The sequence below is a fragment of the Convolutriloba macropyga genome, chromosome 10 (genome assembly GCF_964194025.1).
Source record: "Convolutriloba macropyga chromosome 10, txConMacr16.3, whole genome shotgun sequence".
In the NCBI taxonomy this organism is placed as follows: domain Eukaryota; kingdom Metazoa; phylum Xenacoelomorpha; order Acoela; family Convolutidae; genus Convolutriloba; species Convolutriloba macropyga.
This window is the reverse complement of record NC_134477.1, coordinates 39,173,719-39,195,538: the sequence shown is the minus strand read 5'-3', so window position 1 is coordinate 39,195,538 and position 21,820 is coordinate 39,173,719. Positions and strand designations below refer to the sequence as shown.

The window sequence follows — 21,820 nt, the reverse complement described above, 5'->3', positions numbered from 1 at the left end:
TTCTCGTTGGTGGTTTTCTGTTCATATGCGGCCGTTTGAGGTTGATTTTCTGTTTTTTTTTAATTTTTTTGATCTTATTTTTAATTGCACTTGAACGAAGTTCATATCAATTCTCGTAGACGTGTTGGTTTTTTTATGGAAATTTTTCGCTTGATCATTCTGCGCTTTTCTTCTAGAACTTTCTTTGACTTCTCAAGTGATTTCTTCATGCTTTCGTTCTTTTTTTGAGTGATCTCTTTTGCTCTCACTCCGAATTAAAGCTTGTTGCTAATATAAAGTTGGTTGCAGCAAAAAAGGAAGGGACAAATAGCACAGTCGGCTGTGCATATGGATATGAAAGGGAGGTCAATGGTTCGAATCACGGTGGGGTCAAATGTTTTTTTCATCCGCCTTATTCTGTTTGCATTTTCATTTCAAATGGGATGAGATTGGAGGAGTGAATAGTGTTCGTGTGTGATTAGACGAAGAGGAAGCTACACATTTTCATGATATTTGAAGTCAAATTGGAATTTTTGGTCACGCCGAAATAGGAAGCGGACCACAAAATCGAGTATTTTTGCGGCGTGAAATTTTTCCGCTCTAATTTTAAATTAAAGTGAGAGAACGGTGTTTGCACAAAAGTTCGCTTTCTCGCTAGTTGTTTTTTGTTCTTACTGCGGCATTTTCCCTTTGACTTTTAGTGTTTTTTCGATTTTCGAAACGGATATCTTTCTAAATGGTTTTCCCAATCCATTCATAGTTCATGCTAGGCATATTTTTCAAAAAATCAATGTTCCATTTCTAGTTGGTGGTTTTCTGTTCATATGCGGCTGTTTGACTTGGATTTTCTGTTTTTTTTTAATTTTTTTGATCTTATTTTTAATTGCTCTTGAACGAAGTTCATAGCAATTATTGTAAACGTGTTGGTCTTTTTTATGCAAATTTTTCTCTTGACCATTTTGCGCTTTTCTAGAACATTTGTTGACTTCTCAAGTGATTTCTTCATGCTTTCGTTCTTAATTTTTGAGTGATCTCTATTGCTCTCACTCCGAAGTAAAGCTTGTTGCTAATATAAAGTTGGTTGCAGCAAAAAAGGAAGGGACAAATAGCACAGTCGGCAGTGCATATGGATATGAAAGAGAGGTCAATGGTTCGAATCACGGTGGGGTCAAATATTTTTTCATCCGCCTTATTCTGTTTGCATTTTCATTTCAAATGGGATGAGATTGCAGGAGTGAATAGTGTCCGTGTGTGGTTAGACGAAGAGGAAGTTACACATTTTCATGATTTTTGAAGTCAAATTGGAATAATCATTTTGGTCACGCCGAAATAGGAAGCGGACCACAAAATCGAGTATTTTTGCGGCGTGAAATTTTTCCGCTCTAATTTTAAATTAAAGTGAGAGAACGGTGTTTGCACAAAAGTTCGCTTTCTCGCTAGTTGTTTTTTGTTCTTACTGCGGCATTTTCCCTTTGACTTTTAGTGTTTTTTCGATTTTCGAAACGGATATCTTTCTAAATGGTTTTCCCAATCCATTCATAGTTCATGCTAGGCATATTTTTCAAAAAATCAATGTTCCATTTCTAGTTGGTGGTTTTCTGTTCATATGCGGCTGTTTGACGTGGATTTTCTGTTTTTTTTAATTTTTTTGATCTTATTTTTAATTGCTCTTGAACGAAGTTCATAGCAATTATTGTAAACGTGTTGGTCTTTTTTATGCAAATTTTTCTCTTGACCATTTTGCGCTTTTCTAGAACATTTGTTGACTTCTCAAGTGATTTCTTCATGCTTTCGTTCTTAATTTTTGAGTGATCTCTATTGCTCTCACTCCGAAGTAAAGCTTGTTGCTAATATAAAGTTGGTTGCAGCAAAAAAGGAAGGGACAAATAGCACAGTCGGCAGTGCATATGGATATGAAAGAGAGGTCAATGGTTCGAATCACGGTGGGGTCAAGTATTTTTTCATCCGCCTTATTCTGTTTGCATTTTCATTTCAAATGGGATGAGATTGCAGGAGTGAATAGTGTCCGTGTGTGGTTAGACGAAGAGGAAGTTACACATTTTCATGATTTTTGAAGTCAAATTGGAATAATCATTTTGGTCACGCCGAAATAGGAAGCGGACCACAAAATCGAGTATTTTTGCGGCGTGAAATTTTTCCGCTCTAATTTTAAATTAAAGTGAGAGAACGGTGTTTGCACAAAAGTTCGCTTTCTCGCTAGTTGTTTTTTGTTCTTACTGCGGCATTTTCCCTTTGACTTTTAGTGTTTTTTCGATTTTCGAAACGGATATCTTTCTAAATGGTTTTCCCAATCCATTCATAGTTCATGCTAGGCATATTTTTCAAAAAATCGATGTTCCATTTCTAGTTGGTGGTTTTCTGTTCATATGCGGCTGTTTGACGTTGATTTTCTGTTTTTTTTTAAATTTTTTTGATCTTGTTTTTAATTGCTCTTGAACGAAGTTCATAGCAATTATTGTAAACGTGTTGGTCTTTTTATGCAAATTTTTCTCTTGACCATTTTGCGCTTTTCTAGAACATTTGTTGACTTCTCAAGTGATTTCTTCATGCTTTCGTTCTTATTTTTTGGTGTGATCTCTATTGCTCTCACTCCGAAGTAAAGCTTGTTGCTAATATAAAGTTGGTCGCAGCAAAAAAGGATGGGATAAATAGCACAGTCGGCAGTGCATATGGATATGAAAGGGAAGTCAATGGTTCGAATCACGATGGGGTCAAATGTTTTTTCATCCGCCTTATTCTGATTGCATTTTCATTTCAAATGGGATGAGATTGGAGGAGTGAATAGTGTTCGTGTGTGGTTAGACGAAGAGGAAGTTACACATTTTCATGGTTTTTGAAGTCAAATTGGAATAGTCATTTTGGTCACGCCGAAATAGGAAGCGGACCAAGAAATCGAGTATTTTTGCGGCGTGAAATTTTTCCGCTCTAATTTTAAATTAAAGTGAGAGAACGGTGTTTGCACAAAAGTTCGCTTTCTCGCTAGTTGTTTTTTGTTCACACTGCGGCATTTTCCTTCTGACTTTTAGTGTTTTTTTTCGATTTTCGAAACGGATATCTTTCTAAAAGGTTTTCCCAATCCATTCATAGTTCATGCTAGGCATATTTTTTTTAAAAATCAAATTTCCATTTCTCGTTGGTGGTTTTCTGTTCATATGCGGCCGTTTGAGGTTGATTTTCTGTTTTTTTTTTTAAATTTTTTTGATCTTATTTTTAATTGCACTTGAACGAAGTTCATATCAATTCTTGTAGACGTGTTGGTCTTTTTTATGGAAATTTTTTGCTTGATCATTCTGCGCTTTTCTTCTAAAACTTTCTTTGACTTCTCAAGTGATTTCTTCATGCTTTCGTTCTTATTTTTTGAGTGATCTCTATTGCTCTCACTCCGAAGTAAAGCTTGTTGCTAATATAAAGTTGGTCGCAGCAAAAAAGGATGGGATAAATAGCACAGTCGGCAGTGCATATGGATATGAAAGGGAAGTCAATGGTTCGAATCACGATGGGGTCAAATGTTTTTTCATCCGCCTTATTCTGATTGCATTTTCATTTCAAATGGGATGAGATTGGAGGGGTGAATAGTGTTCGTGTGTGGTTAGACGAAGAGGAAGTTACACATTTTCATGATTTTTGAAGTCAAATTGGAATAGTCATTTTGGTCACGCCGAAATAGGAAGCGGACCAAGAAATCGAGTATTTTTGCGGCGTGAAATTTTTCCGCTCTAATTTTAAATTAAAGTGAGAGAACGGTGTTTGCACAAAAGTTCGCTTTCTCGCTAGTTGTTTTTTGTTCACACTGCGGCATTTTCCTTCTGACTTTTAGTGTTTTTTTCGATTTTCGAAACGGATATCTTTCTAAAAGGTTTTCCCAATCCATTCATAGTTCATGCTAGGCATATTTTTTTAAAAAATCAAATTCAAATTTCCATTTCTCGTTGGTGGTTTTCTGTTCATATGCGGCCGTTTGAGGTTGATTTTCTGTTTTTTTTTAATTTTTTTGATCTTTTTTTAATTGCACTTGAACGAAGTTCATATCAATTCTTGTAGACGTGTTGGTCTTTTTTATGGAAATTTTTCGCTTGATCATTCTGCGCTTTTCTTCTAGAACTTTCTTTGACTTCTCAAGTGATTTCTTCATGCTTTCGTTCTTTTTTTGAGTGATCTCTTTTGCTCTCACTCCGAATTAAAGCTTGTTGCTAATATGAAGTTGGTTGCAGCAAAAAAGGAAGGGACAAATAGCACAGTCGGCTGTGCATATGGATATGAAAGGGAGTTCAATGGTTCGAATCACGGTGGGGTCAAATGTTTTTTTCATCCGCCTTATTCTGTTTGCATTTTCATTTCAAATGGGATGAGATTGGAGGAGTGAATAGTGTTCGTGTGTGATTAGACGAAGAGGAAGTTACACATTTTCATGATATTTGAAGTCAAATTGGAATTTTTGGTCACGCCGAAATAGGAAGCGGACCACAAAATCGAGTATTTTTGCGGCGTGAAATTTTTCCGCTCTAATTTTAAATTAAAGTGAGAGAACGGTGTTTGCACAAAAGTTCGCTTTCTCGCTAGTTGTTTTTTGTTCTTACTGCGGCATTTTCCCTTTGACTTTTAGTGTTTTTTTTCGATTTTCGAAACGGATATCTTTCTAAATGGTTTTCCCAATCCATTCATAGTTCATGCTAGGCATATTTTTCAAAAAATCAATGTTCCATTTCTAGTTGGTGGTTTTCTGTTCATATGCGGCTGTTTGACGTCGATTTTCTGTTTTTTTTTAAATTTTTTTGATCTTATTTTTAATTGCTCTTGAACGAAGTTCATAGCAATTATTGTAAACGTGTTGGTCTTTTTTATGCAAATTTTTCTCTTGACCATTTTGCGCTTTTCTAGAACATTTGTTGACTTCTCAAGTGATTTCTTCATGCTTTCGTTCTTAATTTTTGAGTGATCTCTATTGCTCTCACTCCGAAGTAAAGCTTGTTGCTAATATAAAGTTGGTTGCAGCAAAAAAGGAAGGGACAAATAGCACAGTCGGCAGTGCATATGGATATGAAAGAGAGGTCAATGGTTCGAATCACGGTGGGGTCAAATATTTTTTCATCCGCCTTATTCTGTTTGCATTTTCATTTCAAATGGGATGAGATTGCAGGAGTGAATAGTGTCCGTGTGTGGTTAGACGAAGAGGAAGTTACACATTTTCATGATTTTTGAAGTCAAATTGGAATAATCATTTTGGTCACGCCGAAATAGGAAGTGGACCACAAAATCGAGTATATTTGCGGCGTGAAATTTTTCCGCTCTAATTTTAAATTAAAGTGAGAGAACGGTGTTTGCACAAAAGTTCGCTTTCTCGCTAGTTGTTTTTTGTTCTTACTGCGGCATTTTCCCTTTGACTTTTAGTGTTTTTTCGATTTTCGAAACGGATATCTTTCTAAATGGTTTTCCCAATCCATTCATAGTTCATGCTAGGCATATTTTTCAAAAAATCAATGTTCCATTTCTAGTTGGTGGTTTTCTGTTCATATGCGGCTGTTTGACGTTGATTTTCTGTTTTTTTTTTAAATTTTTTTTTGATCTTATTTTTAATTGCTCTTGAACGAAGTTCATAGCAATTATTGTAAACGTGTTGGTCTTTTTTATGCAAATTTTTCTCTTGACCATTTTGCGCTTTTCTAGAACATTTGTTGACTTCTCAAGTGATTTCTTCATGCTTTCGTTCTTATTTTTTGAGTGATCTCTATTGCTCTCACTCCGAAGTAAAGCTTGTTGCTAATATAAAGTTGGTTGCAGCAAAAAAGGAAGGGACAAATAGCACAGTCGGCAGTGCATATGGATATGAAAGAGAGGTCAATGGTTCGAATCACGGTGGGGTCAAATGTTTTTTCATCCGCCTGTCGTTCGAGTGCAATTTTTCGGTTTATGTTTTAGAAATGATTTTCCAATTCGCTCATAGTCCGTTCTAGTTCTAGTTTTATATTTAGTCAATGAAAATTCTTTGAAGACTTGTCCTGCTATTTTTTTGCCCGTTTTATCTTACTCTATCAAACTTTGTTCGTTTTTAACCGAAAAACATTGGAAGATGTTTAACTTGATCCCCAACATGCGCCCATGTTTACTTGTAATCTAATCTGGATTTTTTCCGTAGCACTTGAACTTCGATTTGACATTTGCGTATTTAATTTTATATTTGGATTTTTTTAAACAGCGTTAGTTTCGCAACCTTTCTTGTAGATTTTTTTGTCTTGTAAAATTTTTCGTCTTGTACAGAAGAATGTCGCAATAGTGATATTTGCTTTCTAACAAGAGCTTTGAATATTGCTTTGGCTTATTCTTTTTGCATTTTCAGTTCAACTGTGATGAGATTGGAGAAGTGAGAAGTGTTCGTGTGTGGTTAGACGAAGAGGAAGTCAATTCCCTCTCTGCTACCTCAGATGAAGATCAAAACAGGACATCGTGGCATCTTCAAAAGGTCTTTTAGATCTATCATCTATTGTGAACAGATATATTTTTTTGAAAATGTTCTTGAATTCGAGAAGGATCCTTTTTTCCCTGGGATAACAATCATAGAGATTTTGGGCGAATCAAACCAAAAGATACCTTTGGCATTGCTGACATCCTGGTGACAATACAAGGTTCATTTGGAAAAACAATAAGACTCCTGCTAATAAGCTCTCGTTTTGTTGCTGCTAATTGCTCTTCCTTTTTTTATAACAAACTTGATGTTCAAGTAATTTATGATATTTTAATTTATAACCATATAGATGACAATTACGAGACCGCCGTTGACCGAAGCAGAACAAACACGAGTAGCCGCCGAGAGCGACAACGCAGAGAACTTATTCGGAACCGATTTTACTTCTCCCTCGGCTAGTTCTCCCCCTGGAAGCCCCCCAACAGGCGTGGGAAGAAACAGGCTGGATTCTGGAGCTGGAAACATGTTGGCGAACTCTTCATTTGATAGAAGGCGCAGCTCGGCTGTAAACAGTTTGAATTCGACTATGACTACTCCAGCTTTGACAGCTAGTGCGAGGAGAATTTCATTGGCAGCTGACTACAGAAAGTACGTATTATGACTGACATTTTAGATCGGGAAGAAATTGGATTAGCGTATTCTGCTCCCAATAGCTTGTCACTAATGTTCAGTAATAATTGATAATGGCGTCGGGTCCAGGTAAAAATAAGTAAAATAAAACAAGTAAAAAGAACTTTGCATCGATGGTCGTTATGAATTTGTGTATGAATTAGTAAGTTTGCAAACCATGAGAATTTTTGTACCGTGTCCAAACCGCATCAGTCAGCGCCCTAATATTAAAACACTTGCGTCATTTTGTTAAAATCCCAGCATTTTTCATAAGATAGGTCCCATTGCGAGGGCATGTTGAAAAATTGGTTACTGAATAAGATTGATTTGTCTCATATTAGGCTTCAGTAATGCTTTTATGGCTTAATTTTTTTCATATCTGCATTTCGATCTTCCCCCTTTCCGTCCTGCAAGCTTATAAGATTTGTAATTACGGTTTCTGTGTAGCACGTTTACCACGTGTTAATGTGTTTAGATCTTTCATACTAAGATTATAACAAAATGTTTCACTCACAAACAGTCTAACCTAAACATAAGAAAATGTTGCTAATTTTGAGGAAAACAGGGGTTTCTTTTCAATTTTTGTTCCTTTATTTTCCATTTTTAATCCAAACAAATAATTATGCAGGCAAACTTTCTTAAATTCTAGATTCTTGTTAGGAGGTTCGGGAAACTACTAATTTCAATTCCAGATTATAAAAAGGATACAAGAATATGGATAAAGTTTTCAAATTTGGGCATATCGTTCATATCTTTTTCGTTGACTTCAATGACTGTATTCTATTGTGTATGTTTGAAATAATCAAGGTTCTGTTTTTAAAAACACGAAACAATAATGGAGACAGGCTAAATTTCAATTTGATTTTCTTAAAAATGATCAACTCTTATCTTTCTGTTTGTTTTGGTTACCAGCCGAGTCAGTACTCAGCTGGTTATCTGTGAACTTTTTCCATTTGGCTAATGAAAAAAATGTTTATCTTCACCCACTATTCCGTTTTTCTGGTGAAATCTGCGTGAAATCTTTGTTTGTTTCTCTGGGCTAATTTCAGTTTTTGTTTATATTGCTTAATCCTATATGTAAACGCGTGAGCTCTAAATTGGTACAAAATTATAGCATGTTAAAGGTTTCTCTCGACTCGCATGTTTAAGATCCGCATTGCGCAGCATGGTTAAGCGAACATATCGAGAGAGGTCAATGACCTAAAAGATGGGCGAGCACCGAACCTGGGAAAAAATACTGTGAGTCAGTTGCAGTTACTGCGAGGCTATGAGGTCTTGAAAGTATGCTCGCCCAGAGGGAAGACTTACTGTCCTGGGTACTACATGTTTTTTAATCGCTCCCGAAGGAAGTTTAAGGTATTTAGTGTATACGTGTGTTTTTCTGAAAAGTTTTATATTAACAGATTCTGCACTATTCTAGAACACTCTTAGCTTTCAACGAAGTTTTTCACGCTTTACTGTTTGATTTTTACGCCATCTCAAACGCTCTCAATCTGAAGTAAGTCTATTGATAAAATAAGAGATTGCGAGAAAGGGTTGTTTGTAGTTGTTATAGCCCAGTTGGTAAGATGGAGGACCGCTATTCTAACGGTCGGGGGTTCGAAGCCGTGTCGGGTACCTTGCCTTTTGTAGACGTGAAAGATTCTATTTAACACCATGCCGCCTGTTGTTCGACAGCAATTCTTGCGACAGGAGTCGGTTTATGTTCCGGTGTGTGTTTGGCTGATGAAAAATTTATTCCGATATAATAAATGCGTGAGCTCTGAAGTTGGACCAAATTTTTGCATGTTTAAGGGGCGGCTCGAGAAGCGCGTGGTTGAGCCGCATTGAGCAGCATGGTTAAGCGAACATGTAGAGAGGTCATTGACGTAAAAGATCGAAGTTAATGGTTGAGAAGCGAACCTGGGACAAAAGACTTTTAGTCAAGTGCAAGTACCACGAGGCCTTTAGGGCTTGAAAGTATACTCGCCTAGAGGGAAGATTTACTGACCTGGGTTCCACGTGTTTTTGAATTGCTGCCGAACGAAATTTGAAGTAATTATTGTAAACGTATTTTTTTCAAAGTTTTTACTGTACAGATTCTGCGCTTTTCTAGAACACTCTCAGCTTACATTTATGTTCTGCACGCTTTAATTTTTGATGTTCGCGTGATCGCAAATGCTCTCAATCTGAAATATGTTTATTGGTACAATAAAAGCGATTGTGAGAAAAGGTGGTTGTAGCGAAGTTGGTAAGATGGAGGCCTGCTAATTCTGTGCTTTTCTAGAACACTTAGCTTTCAACTAAGTTTTTCACGCTTTTCATTCAGATTTTTTGTAATTTCAGAAGCGCTCAATGTGAAATATGTTTATTGATTAGATCAAAACAATTATAAGAAACAGTTGTTTGTAGTGGCTATAGCTCAGTTGGTTAGATGAGGACTGCTAATCTGAATTTTTTTGTTTTCTTCTATTATCACTATCCATAAAATTGCTTTTTTTTTGTTTCGTCGTCTGACGCTCTTTTTTCGTTTTACATTTGTTCACACAGCAAAGCTGAAAAAGTCAAATTTTCTGAATGACTTCTTCCTCTCACTGACGGCATTTGCGCGCGTGACGTCATTTCTCACTCGCTTTAGCGAAAGTTTAGGTTATTTGCTTGATCTGTTATCTGTTCTTATCTATTATATGGCACGCAGGTCTATTCTTTCACAGCTATTCCGGCAATCTGCCGGCTATGTTTAATATATCATTGATTATCGGATCTAATAACAAATTCCTTGGGCCTCTCTGTGTTACTAATTCGCTTAGCCTCCCGTTGTGTAATTAAGCCAAGCTACCAATTTAAATCAAAATAGCTTGCACTTTTTGATAGTTCCTCTGTTTGTTTTTTGTTGCGATGAAAAAACTGTCTAATGGATCTTGTTTTCTTTTTGTCTACGTTCCATTGCAGCTGAGAATAAAGTGTTCGTTGCAGCAATTTTCTGACAATTTTCTAGCTTTTTTCTTATTGCGATTACTTGATTTTTTTAGTTGAGGTTTCACGAGACCAAAAAGACTGTTGGTTTGGAGTAGTTCTAACACTTAATGTTTTACGTTAATTAAATCTTTTATTACTTATTTTAACGATTGAGTTGCATATTATTTGATTTTACGTGCATTATTTAACAGTTTCAATTGCATTCTTGCCATCGATAGTTTTTATTTTTCCTTTGAGGGAGATAAATGATAGCCTATTTCTTACGAAATTGACGTGTTCTCAGACGCCCACTAAACACAATTAATCCGTGATGTACAATAAAAGCGATTGTGAGAAAAGGTGGTTGTTGCGAAGTTGGTAAGATGGAGGCCTGCTAATTCTGTGCTTTTCTAGAACACTTAGCTTTCAACTAAGTTTTTCACGCTTTTCATTCTGATTTTTTGTAATTTCAGAAGCGCTCAATGTGAAATATGTTTATTGATTAGATCAAAACAATTATAAGAAACAGTTGTTTGTAGTGGCTATAGCTCAGTTGGTTAGATGAGGACTGCTAATCTGAATTTTTATGTTTTCTTCTATTATCACTATCCATAAAATTGCCATGAAACTAAGTGTTGAGCAGTTTTAGTCGTATTGTCTATTCTTCCTCTTTTATAGTAAATACCGGTCGCAATTGAGCACAATGGTCAACGGCGCTCCTATCGTAACATGTTTTAGGTGTCCGTAACCGTGAAACCTAGCATAATAAATGCGTTTTGAGACGCGCTCTACCATCATGTTTAAGCTCCTAATATGCACATTTTTTTGCGCTCATTAAGCATGCGGTATAGCAAAAACAAGCAAGTCACAAACGCCATTGTACAGAAATTTGCTGTAGAAAGAGCAAAAGACAAGCGCAATACGTATAGATAGCGTAAGTGGTGAGACCTATGGCTGTGAAACGAGGGGCATAGGTTCGAGTCCGAGTCCCTTAACAGAAACCTTAACTTCTTTTAAACTTTATATTCGTGTAAAAGATTTTCTTGTTATGGTTTTGTGGGCCTGCTAGTTTACATTTAATGATGAGTTTTTTAGCAATGTTTTCTAATTAAATGAGAAGAGTCAAAATAGAAACGGGCTAAAGCTAACCCATGAAGCCCGTTTTCAGAAGACCAGCGCCTAACTTTGTTTATAGCTGCGAAGCTGTAAGCTGAGCGTAGCTATATTGCGGTGCTCTTGGTTTTTTTGTTTCGTCGTCTGACGCTCTTTTTTCGTTTTACATTTGTTCACACAGCAAAGCTGAAAAAGTCAAATTTTCTGAATGACTTCTTCCTCTCACTAACGGCATTTGCGCGCGTGACGTCATTTCTCACTCGCTTTAGCGAAAGTTTAGGTTATTTGCTTGATCTGTTATCTGTTCTTATCTATTGTATGGCACGCAGGTCTATTCTTTCGCAGCTATTCCGGCAATCTGCCGGCTATGTTTAATATATCATTGATTATCGGATCTAATAACAAATTCCTTGGGCCTCTCTGTGTTACTAATTCGCTTAGCCTCCCGTTGTGTAATTAAGCCAAGCTACCAATTTAAATCAAAATAGCTTGCACTTTTTGATAGTTCCTCTGTTTGTTTTTTGTTGCGATGAAAAAACTGTCTAATGGATCTTGTTTTCTTTTCGTCTACGTTCCATTGCAGCTGAGAATAAAGCGTTCGTTGCAGCAATTTTCTGACAATTTTCTAGCTTTTTTCTTATTGCGATTACTTGATTTTTTTAGTTGAGGTTTCACGAGACCAAAAAGACTGTTGGTTTGGAGTAGTTCTAACACCTAATGTTTTACGTTAATTAAATCTTTTATTACTTATTTTGACGATTGAGTTGCATATTATTTGATTTTACGTGCAGTATTTAACAGTTTCAATTGCATTCTTGCCATCGATAGTTTTTATTTTTCCTTTGAGGGAGATAAATGATAGCTTATTTCTTACGAAATTGACGTGTTCTCAGACGCCCACTAAACACAATTAATCCGTGATGTTTCAGTTGTTTTCATGTTAATGAAAAATAAAAAATTTGCTGGTTTTGCAATTTGGAATTTTGGTTGGCAGTGTTTAATCAAAACTGAAAATCTGCATTTCTGTTTTTTTCTTTGTTTGAATAATCTTTGCTTGTTGCCCTTGAACTTTTTAATTGCTCTCTCGCGAAATTTATAGCAATTATATTTGTCCTGTGGTCCCATGCGATTTTCGTTTGACCAATTGTTCGTCTGACCCTTGTAACTTTTTGTTCTCAAAAACGGTATAAATAGGTAGAGCCGGGAGGGCATTAACTGGCTGAGAGCCTTACGCCTCTCTTAGAGCCTTACGCCTTACTATTCTCTAAGTATGCAATTCGCCGAAACTGTTTTGGGGGGACCTTTTCATGGTGTGCGCTGATCTGAATCTTGAAAGTTCGAACCCCTCGGTTAAGCCTCCTCCCCGGCAACCACAAAAATCCTCCTCCTCCTCCTCCTGGCGGTTTGAGATTTGAAACCCCATCTCTTCTCTGTCCAGCTCTCCCATTTCGTACCCCCCACCCATCGGTTGATCTCCCTCTCCCACCACCTAACTCTCGCTGGTTGTTTGAAAGCAACTCACTCAACGTTTGTCGGTTATGTTTTATTTGGTTCAGCCACCATGTTATCAACGATATTTTTTGGGAAGTTTTATGCTACTTAAGCTTACGTAGATTTAGTTTCCTCAATTAAATTGTTTATCAGTTTTTTTATCAATATGATTTATTTAGCACTGCATCAAATTTATCGTGATAATGTTTTCGATAAACAAAGATTTTTTTACAAAATTGAAGTTATTTTTGCATCTGAAATTGTATTTTTGTTCAGCCGTTTTCATATAAATTAGAGCTCGGAGGCTTTCTGGTGTATAGTTTTCACAAAATTGATGTTTGCACAGGTCTGAATGATTTTTCAATGAGGCTGGCTGCAGTTGACTGGGTCATTCTGGTTTTTATTCAATTTTTTGTCGTTCCCATTTGATTTTTCAAATAACTTTCCGATGTTTGTGTGATATTGATTGCACTCATTCAGATTTTAAGCAGCGTAAATCAGTTGGGCTTGTTTATTGGTGACAGTTTAATACAAACAAATATCGAAAAAAACGTGATGACGTTTCATTGCACAATTTAAGTTATTTGAGCGGTCTACAATGAGCTCTTTAATAAGTTTTGTCTCAATATATTTTTCGTGATTTTGACACGTATATAGCGACATATGAAACTGCTCCCCTTCGTCTGTCATTGGAGAGTATATCGTTAAATATTAGTCGGCTCTTTTGGAATAGTAGTTGCTTCTCAAATTCAGGTCATCAGTTGCGGCGTTGGACCAAAGTGGGCGAAAATCATCTGTGGCCCCCACTGGAGGATCTGGCTCTCGAGGTGGCAGATACGGCCAAAAGGACAGATTCCAGAGAGATAGAGACAGAGAAAAGGCGAAAGAACCTCTTCAGTACCACTTTGTGTGTAATAAATGGCTGTCTTTGACTGAGGGACAGGAACAGCAGTTGGTTGCAGAAATTGCACCTGTGAAAACTACTGCAGCTGGAAAACCAACCACGGAGTTGTTGCAGCCTGACACATGTAAGTTCTACCTTTAGCAGCTCAAATATTTTGAAAACTTAAATGCACGTTGATCGTTAGTAATGTTTTTTTTGTAACACTTTGCAAATTACACGGGGGGTCATCTATGAGAAAAAAATAGCAAAAAAAAGTCCTTTAAGTAATTTATTAACACAATTTGAAGAACAGCAGGATAAGTCCTGACCTACTAATCAAAGAAATTTTGTCGGTTTAACAAAAAATTAAACCCAGAGTGGATTGGGAAAAGCATTTTGAAAAAATAAATCTGATCAAAGAAACCGAAGAAACAGTAAAAATTAAAATCAAATTGCCGCTTGTAAACAAATAATCACCAGCGAGAAAGCATTTTTTTTCAAACACCGTTTTCTTACCATACTCTAAAAGTAGAGTAAATAAACTTCACGACGCAACAGCACTCAATTTTTCGCTTCAATTCCTATTTCGGCGTGACTTAATTTCAACCCTAGCCAAATACCAACTAGTTTAGTTAAACATTCATTATACCATTCAGTTGGAAACAAAAACCAAGTAAACAAAGAAATTTGAAGTGATGAGCAAAATAAGATGCTCTTGGAAATTTTTCTCAAGTTGGTACTCCAACGCCAAAGTTGTTGATATCAAATTTTTTGATAAAGTTAGTGAAAATGTATCAAATGACTACTATATGATAGAAAAAAGCGAGTGAGACATCACTAAAGCAGGAAAGCCTGCCAAATGAAAACAATTGAACAAAATCTGAAAATCCGTCTTTGTATACTATTCTCTAAATGTTGCGCAGTTTCAAAAATTATTCTCAAAGCACATTAAAAAGCAGTTTCTATGTAATCATTGAACAACCACACGACACCACTAAGCACTCAAAAACACTTCAAACATAAGTAAAAGTTAAAAACAAAAACTGCAGATTTTGTTCAATTATTTAAAGACAATCTGGCCTATCGAACTTTTAATTTTAATTACTTAAAAATATTATCCATAGAAAAACTATTAATATGCAGTTGAACACCAGACACTTTTAGGAAAGGAGAAAAAACATAAGAAAAAAGCAAAAAATTTCAAAAATGGAAAAAAATTAGTAAAAAATTTGGCTGATTTTAGCCAAATATCTTTGACTAAAGCAAACTTAATTTGATATAAATAAAAACAAAAGTCCATCAAACCAATATAAAAAGTTCAACCAGTTTAGGAAGCGTTTAAACCGGCGAGATAGCAAAAACAGCTCAACATTTCAGCAAAAACAGCTCAAGTTTTTACGTTCAGCATTGACTTTTACGTCCTGTTTTGAATACAATCTAAAAAATTGTCGGTCAGAAACAAATAGCTCCAACAATACTCGGGTATATCTTGGTTGGACACAAATTTTATGTTTTTATGGTTAATTGTCTCTTTCGAAGTTGCCATTTGCATCAGTTTGTCTTTTTTAATTTTATATTGGCGCCAAAATCCCCGTAATCCAACCTTTCTGGTTACAGCGCTTTTAATTTTTTTACCAGCATATTTTCTATTTCGTCGTTCCTCATCCTTGACTTCTTTAAGTCTTGTAAATGTTATGCGACAACTCTAAAGTTCTAGCTTCCTCCTAGCTTTTACTATAATCCTACTTTGCGTAAAATGAATCAATACAGTGATGTGACATTGAAGATCCAGTTTCAGAATTTGTTTTTGAGATCAGACCAACCTATCTCACTAACTTATGGTGTTTCTTTAACATATCATACAAGAGCAGACTTGAATTTTCCCTAAGGCAGAAGATGTTTTCCTTAAGGCATCATACTGAAGCGGAAGATGATTTTACATCTTTTGTTATGAAATGAAGAGCTACTCATTTCTGCGTCTATCAGTCAAATACTGACCGACCCAGAACTCAATCAGAGCAAGAGAATCTAACTTCCTTAAATGGGGTTTCTTTTGTGCAGCGAATTCTAGTGTTACCTAATAATACAAACTATGAAGAGCTGGAGAAAAAGAAACTTGATCAAGTTCCCAAAATAGTCATTTCCCGCATAGCGTGTTTGTTGAGCCCCATGTCTGCTTTACTTTAGCAAAGCCGGATACTACTGTTTTAGTTCCGTTGTAGAAAAACACAAAAAAGTAATAGAAGCAAGCTAAATTTTCAATTGGATTTGCTTAAAAATTTTATTTTTCATCGTTCTGCTTGTCTTGTTTAGTACTCGTGGTATCTACTCGGCCGGGTATCATCCAGGAGTATTTGGATTATCGACAGGATCAAGATTTTCATCTACTGGCATACTTAATTGTTTTTCAGATCCCGCAGACTATGAACTGACCATCCACACTGGCGTCGTTGAAGGCGCCTCTGCCGAAGTTTCTCTATTTGTCGCCATCTGCGGAACATCCGGCGACACTGGCCGACGCAGAGTCAGACGTCTACCCAGAGATTCAAAAGTGAGACTGGAAGCAGGAGGGGGTGGGTTCCATTTCACACTCGCCAATTGCATCAATGTTGGCGATGTAACACATGCAAGAGTTGAATTGGGGAAGGATTGTTGGGATAGTGGAGTGTCTTGGTTCATGGATTCCCTTTCAATTGAGGCAATACCTATTCTTAACTACAAGGGTGGTGGAAAGAACGAAACGGGGGCAACGAAATCGTTGACATTCGAGAAACAGAGAAAGTTAGTTGATGTTGTCAGACCTAAGATGATTCGAAACGACAATTGCTTCTTTGCAATAAGACCATATTCGACGCGGCAGACCTACTTTTCCGTAGTCCCGCAGAGCAGAAGCTGTAAAAAATGTAATTATGAACTTAAGTTGAATTTTTATCAAGAAACAATTAAAAATGGTGAAAATTCGTGGACTAGTGCTAGGCATCGTGAGTGTGGTGCTGAGCATTAGTTGATCATTATATTGAGTAATGGCGATCAAATTCCAGTTTTAATATCTTTGTATGGATCTATAATTGAAAGATTCGATAGTCTGATTCTAAGGAATCTGCTATTAACTTGCCATTTGTAATTGTAAGCTATGACTTTGCTGTTTGTGACATTTGGCGGACCATTCGCTTTGCTGCAATTCGATTTTCCCGAAAGTTGTTTCAACGTCCAGAATAAATGACACTTATGAAAGTCGTTCTAACCAATGAGTCGGCGAGGCACCCGAGTTATTATAATTGATTTTAACGGACAGCTATTATGAATGATCTTAACCTTGCTGGTTATCAGCTATAATTTTATAGTTGTTAATCAGCGAAGCAAAATTCAGTTATAAAAGATGTCTTTAAAAAATCACTGCCTGAATTGTTTATCTTCATGACTAATATCTGATACTCTAGGAGGTATTATCTACCATGTCAGAAATGGTTTGGACTGTCTCCTCCTTCGTCACAATCGCCAGCTGATGTGTTGTGGGATGTTAGTGGTCCCCAGGTCAGCCGAAGTATCTCTTCCATTCCATACGAGGTTGTCGAAGCCAGAGTTCTACAACAGAAATCAGCAACAGTCACCGCTGCAGACGGTATGATACTCATTGCAACGATAATTATACTTTGTTTCGCATTATAGATGGTTTGCAGCTGATCTGTTTTTGTGTAGAAGATCTGTTTTGGTGATAAAGTCGCACTGACTGCGTTTTGCATAGATTACATAAAAAGTGGTTCTAAATCTGAAGAGTCTATCGCACAATCCCCGATTTAAATTTCATTTATTATTAGTCGCCTCAGCTGCTCAGCCTGCTATTATAGCGCTCCTATTTTCTTACAATTCAAATAATTTGAATTGTATTGGGGCGCTGTCTTTTTACCACTCGAGGAGGAGTTTTGGAGAAGTTCTTTTTTAATCACTTTGGATGGAGTGAATTTTGAAGCACGAAATGAAACGCGTGAAAATTTTAGTGTGGTTTTGGCCCTGAACAAAATTGAAGAGCGGAGCGATAAGAGAGTGGATTTTTGTTCATTCCGCTGTTTTCGAGAGAGCGAGAAATTGAGGTGTGAAGAAAAATTCTGTAAGCGAGCGAAATTTTATGTTCACGTGCGGCTTTTTAAAACCGTTTTTTGTTTATTTTTGTGTTTAGAAGTCTGATTATGTTATTGTTAATAGCTCTCAAACGAAGTTTGTAGCAATTATATTAGTCCTCTTGATCTGTTTTTTATGCAATTTTTCGCTGGACTGATTTTTCGTCTGACGCATTTGACACTTCGTCTTTAAAAACGGGATAAACAGGTAGCGCCCAACGGGAATTAAGTTTAATTAGAGGCCCTTAGCCGCGTTTAATAGTCCTTAGTCTTGTATGTGCTTAGTGTGGCGATTCTAGTGGGAAGGCCGTAGTTTAAGGTTAAAAAAAATCAATTTTAGGGGTTTTTGAGCTCAAAATGTTGCAATTTTTTGTTTTTTGTCATTTATTGAATTTTTTTGTTGGACCCGTCTAAAATTGAAGCTGGTTGAAGTTGATGTCGATGAAGGTTTCTGACCAAGTTTCTTGAAAATGTCTGCCCTTTCTTGAGTTTTTTTTGGTTTGACCTAGGTTTTGATAATAGGTTACTGCAAAGTTTCTAAACACAGTGGTAATTGAATGGTTTTCAAACATTTTAATATCACGAAATTTAACATTTTTTTTCACAAAACTTGCAATTTTTCAACAATTATTGTCATTTTTCAAGTTTTTCCAGCCCCAGGGGCTAGAAAACCTCCTTCAGGGTTCGCTACTAAATTACTGCAAAATTTTTATTGGCCAAGGAATAGTTTTCAACTTTTTATTACCACATATTTTAGCAATTTTTTCAAGAGCCAATAAATCTCCTCTAGGGTTTGATATTAGTTTACTGCATAGTTTCTAGATAAAATAGAATGTTTTTAAAGATTTTAACATCGCAAATTTTAGTATTTTTTGACAAAAATTGTATTTTCATTTTTTTGACATTTGTCATTATTCAGGTTTTTTCAGCCTCATGGTTCAGAAAATTTCCATTAGGTTGTAATAAAAAGTTACTGGAAAAATTTTATTGGTCGTGGAATAGTTTTCAACTTTTTTTATCACAAAGTTCTGCCATTTTCTAATAAAACTTGCATTTTTTACAAGTTTTTTATAAAAAATTTGTCATTTTTTAGGTTTCTCCAGCCTCAAGAGCCGAAAAATTTCTAGATTAAGATAATTTTTTGACTCGTTTTTTAGTAATTGTTTGATAAAATTTAATTTTTTTCAAATTTTTGGAAAATTATTGTCTTGCTCCAAGTTTATCAATCTTTAAGCCAATGAAACTATTTATGGCTTGAAATAGGGATACTGGATAGTCTCTTGAAACCATGAAATGTTTTTAATTATTATGAATTTTAGCAATTATTAAAATTTTTGAATATTTTTGTCCTTTTCTGAGTTTAACGATCATTACTGGCTAACAAAACTTTTTATGTCTTCCAGATGGGTTACATGACAGAACTCCAGAGACGAAAAATTGTTTTGAACGTTTTCATTGCAAAATCTGCAAACTTTTCCGAAGAGTTCTGCACTTTTCAGTGTTTTATTATTTAATTATTAACAAGTCTAGAAAACTAAAAGTTGCAGAGTCGAAGAGTCAAATCTCATCATGAAAAATATCCCTAGCTGTCTCTTTCTCTCTCTATCTTTTTTGATTGGGGTTTCTTTCCTCCTCATTGTTGTTCACGTTTCGTCTCTCGCACTCTCTCTCTCTCTCTCTCCTTAACTCTTTTGTTGATACCGCACATCAGCGGCTGTTATGTGGCGTGAAGTCATTATCTATTACGCTCATTAACGCTGAATTACAGTAGAATTAATCTATTATAAATGACTGAACTAGCACTTTCAGGAAATTATTGTTAATTGCTCCAAAAGAAGTTTGTAGCAATTATATTAGTCCTGTTGGTCCTTTTTATGCGTTTTTTTTGCTTGGCCTATTCTTCCTCTGTCCCATTAGAGTTTTCGTCCTCAGTAACGGGATAGAAGTAGTGCCCAGTGGGCTTTAGGTTCTGTTAGAGTCTTTCAACTGACTAGTTTCCAACTGTGCGATTCACCCAAACTTTTGGAGACCTATACTTGTGGTGTGAGGGGCGGTTCTTAGAAATTGATCCCCTTCTGCGCTCACCTCAGACCCCTTCAATTAAGCTAAAGCTAGCTTCACTAAACTTTAGCTAGCTGCTGACGGAGCCAACCGCTCGCCGGTCGTTCGAGAGCAGTTCAACCGATGTTAGTCGGTTATTTTATTTTTTGGTTGATTTTATAGTGGTTTTTAGCTATTTTGCTGAATTGTAAGAAAATTTTAGCAGTTTTCTGCATTTTGTTTTGTTAAACTACTTTATATGGGCTCCGAGTGTTTGAATGGATGCATGTTAATTATGGAGTCTTTAGATACCAAGTGATTACAGTTTCATTGTTATTAAACGGTTTCTTTGTTAGAAAAAATGACATTAAACTGAAATTTTTATTTAATTTTTTTTAATGTTTGCTGTTTTGTTGCTTTTTTTCTAATCTCGGAAAAGTTTATTAGCCTATTTTGCTTGCATGTTGTTTCAGAAGCTCGTCAATACTCTTTTTTCTCCAATGAACGTTTCTTGGCTCTATTTGCTCTCGTGAAACAAAAAAAAAATACAAATTTTTTACGCATTATTTTAAGCTGTTTTCAGAAGCTCTTTGTCTGCTTCAGATTTTAATAGTGTTTAGGGATTCTTATTGTTCCAAATTTTGTTCAATTTATTTGTTTTTGATGCATGTTGGTGTTGATATTAGTTTTGAGTCATTTTGTTAAAGATAATTGAGTAATTTTTATGAAGATTTCTGCTAATTTTCGTGTTTTTTTTGCAGTTTTGTCGAACTCTTCTGATTGTGTGCTTTTTGATACCTTCTACTGTTCTAGTTTTTAATAGGAACTTTTGTTGAGGTGCTGATGGAATTCATTCAGTGCACTTTTCATGACAGATATTACACTTTTCTATATTTTTTCTTTTAAAAGTTCCTTGTTTTTTACTTTTAAAGATCGACAATGTTTTGGATTGTTGTACGCTTTACCACAAGTAGTATTGAAAGTTTTTTTGAAAATATTGATTTGCATTGAGCATAATGGCAGTTGATTCAATATTTGTGGTTAAGTTTTGTTTCAATTATACATTAAATATTTTTGTGTTTTGTTCTTCATATCGTTTCTCTTACCTCACTTTTCTCCTATTTGAAATTTTAGTGTTCGCTTTTCTATCAATTTTCAGTGGTTCAACGTAATGAAACTAAACGTATCGCATGGGTTTTCGCCAAAAGTTGTTATTAAACTGGCAACTCAATGTGAAATTTGTATCACATGCTTTATCGTCTTTACTTTTTCTAACTTTTTCATGTGATTAATGTATTTCAGTAAGATATGTTAGTTATTTTGGTCATTCATTAGAATAAGACTTATATTGGTTTGGGCGTTTTTTCCTTCGAATCGTTTGCGGAATTCCTCCGGCTATGTTGTTTTTAAGATCTATTTACATATTTTCATGAATTTTGAAGTCAAATCGGAGTAGTGATTTTGGCCATGCCAAAAGAGTAAGTGGAGCGAAAAAACGAGTGGTTTTGCGGCGTGAAATTTGTTCACTCTAATTTTAAAGTAGAGTGAGAACAGTTTTTTGAACAAAAATTTGCTTTCTCGTTAGTGGTTTTTGTTCACATGCGGCAATTTCACCTTGATTTTTTAAATTTATTTATTGGATCGGATTTTTTTAAATGGTTTACCCAATCCATTCATAGTTCATTCTAGGCCTTGTTTTTTGTTTGAACCAAATTTATTTTTTCGCTAGTGCTTTTTTGTTCACTTGCGGCATTTTGATATTGAATTTCTGTTTTTTTTATTTTATCTGATATGTTTGGAAATGGTTTTCCTAATTCACTCATAGACCGCTCTAGGTCTAATTTTTGTTCAGTGAATGAAACTTTTTTTGAATTGAGCGTCAGGACGTGTCCTGCTATGTTTTTTACTTTATCGTACCAGAATTTTTCTGCTTTACCTTAGTTCACAGTTTGTTGAAATTTTGTGTGAATTCTTTTTGACTTGTCTAGACTAGTTTCACTCTTCTCTCATTTTGATAAAATTGTCTTTAGACAGCAGTTGCTCAGCAAAGCAATCCAAAATGAACAGAGTCAGTATAAAGAAAACGAAATCAGAAATAGAAACGGGATAAACCAATAAAGCCCAATTTTAGATGCCCGTTACTCGAATTTTGTTGTTAGTTACCATCTC

At 35.7% G+C, this 21,820-nt stretch overlaps 1 protein-coding gene across 2 annotated transcripts in view; it reads left to right on the top strand.

The window, feature by feature from the left end:
• The window catches only part of LOC142348119 (lipoxygenase homology domain-containing protein 1-like), a 208,432-nt gene that overhangs the window by 144,620 nt on the left and 41,992 nt on the right, over positions 1–21,820 (top strand). For both annotated transcript variants that reach the window (XM_075399300.1, XM_075399299.1), the window contains 5 exons: positions 6,335–6,457; positions 6,750–7,048; positions 13,364–13,638; positions 15,905–16,274; positions 16,934–17,115. In XM_075399300.1, coding sequence (XP_075255415.1) covers positions 6,335–6,457; positions 6,750–7,048; positions 13,364–13,638; positions 15,905–16,274; positions 16,934–17,115 — 1,249 coding nt within the window. The remainder of the gene's footprint in view (positions 1–6,334; positions 6,458–6,749; positions 7,049–13,363; positions 13,639–15,904; positions 16,275–16,933; positions 17,116–21,820) is intronic.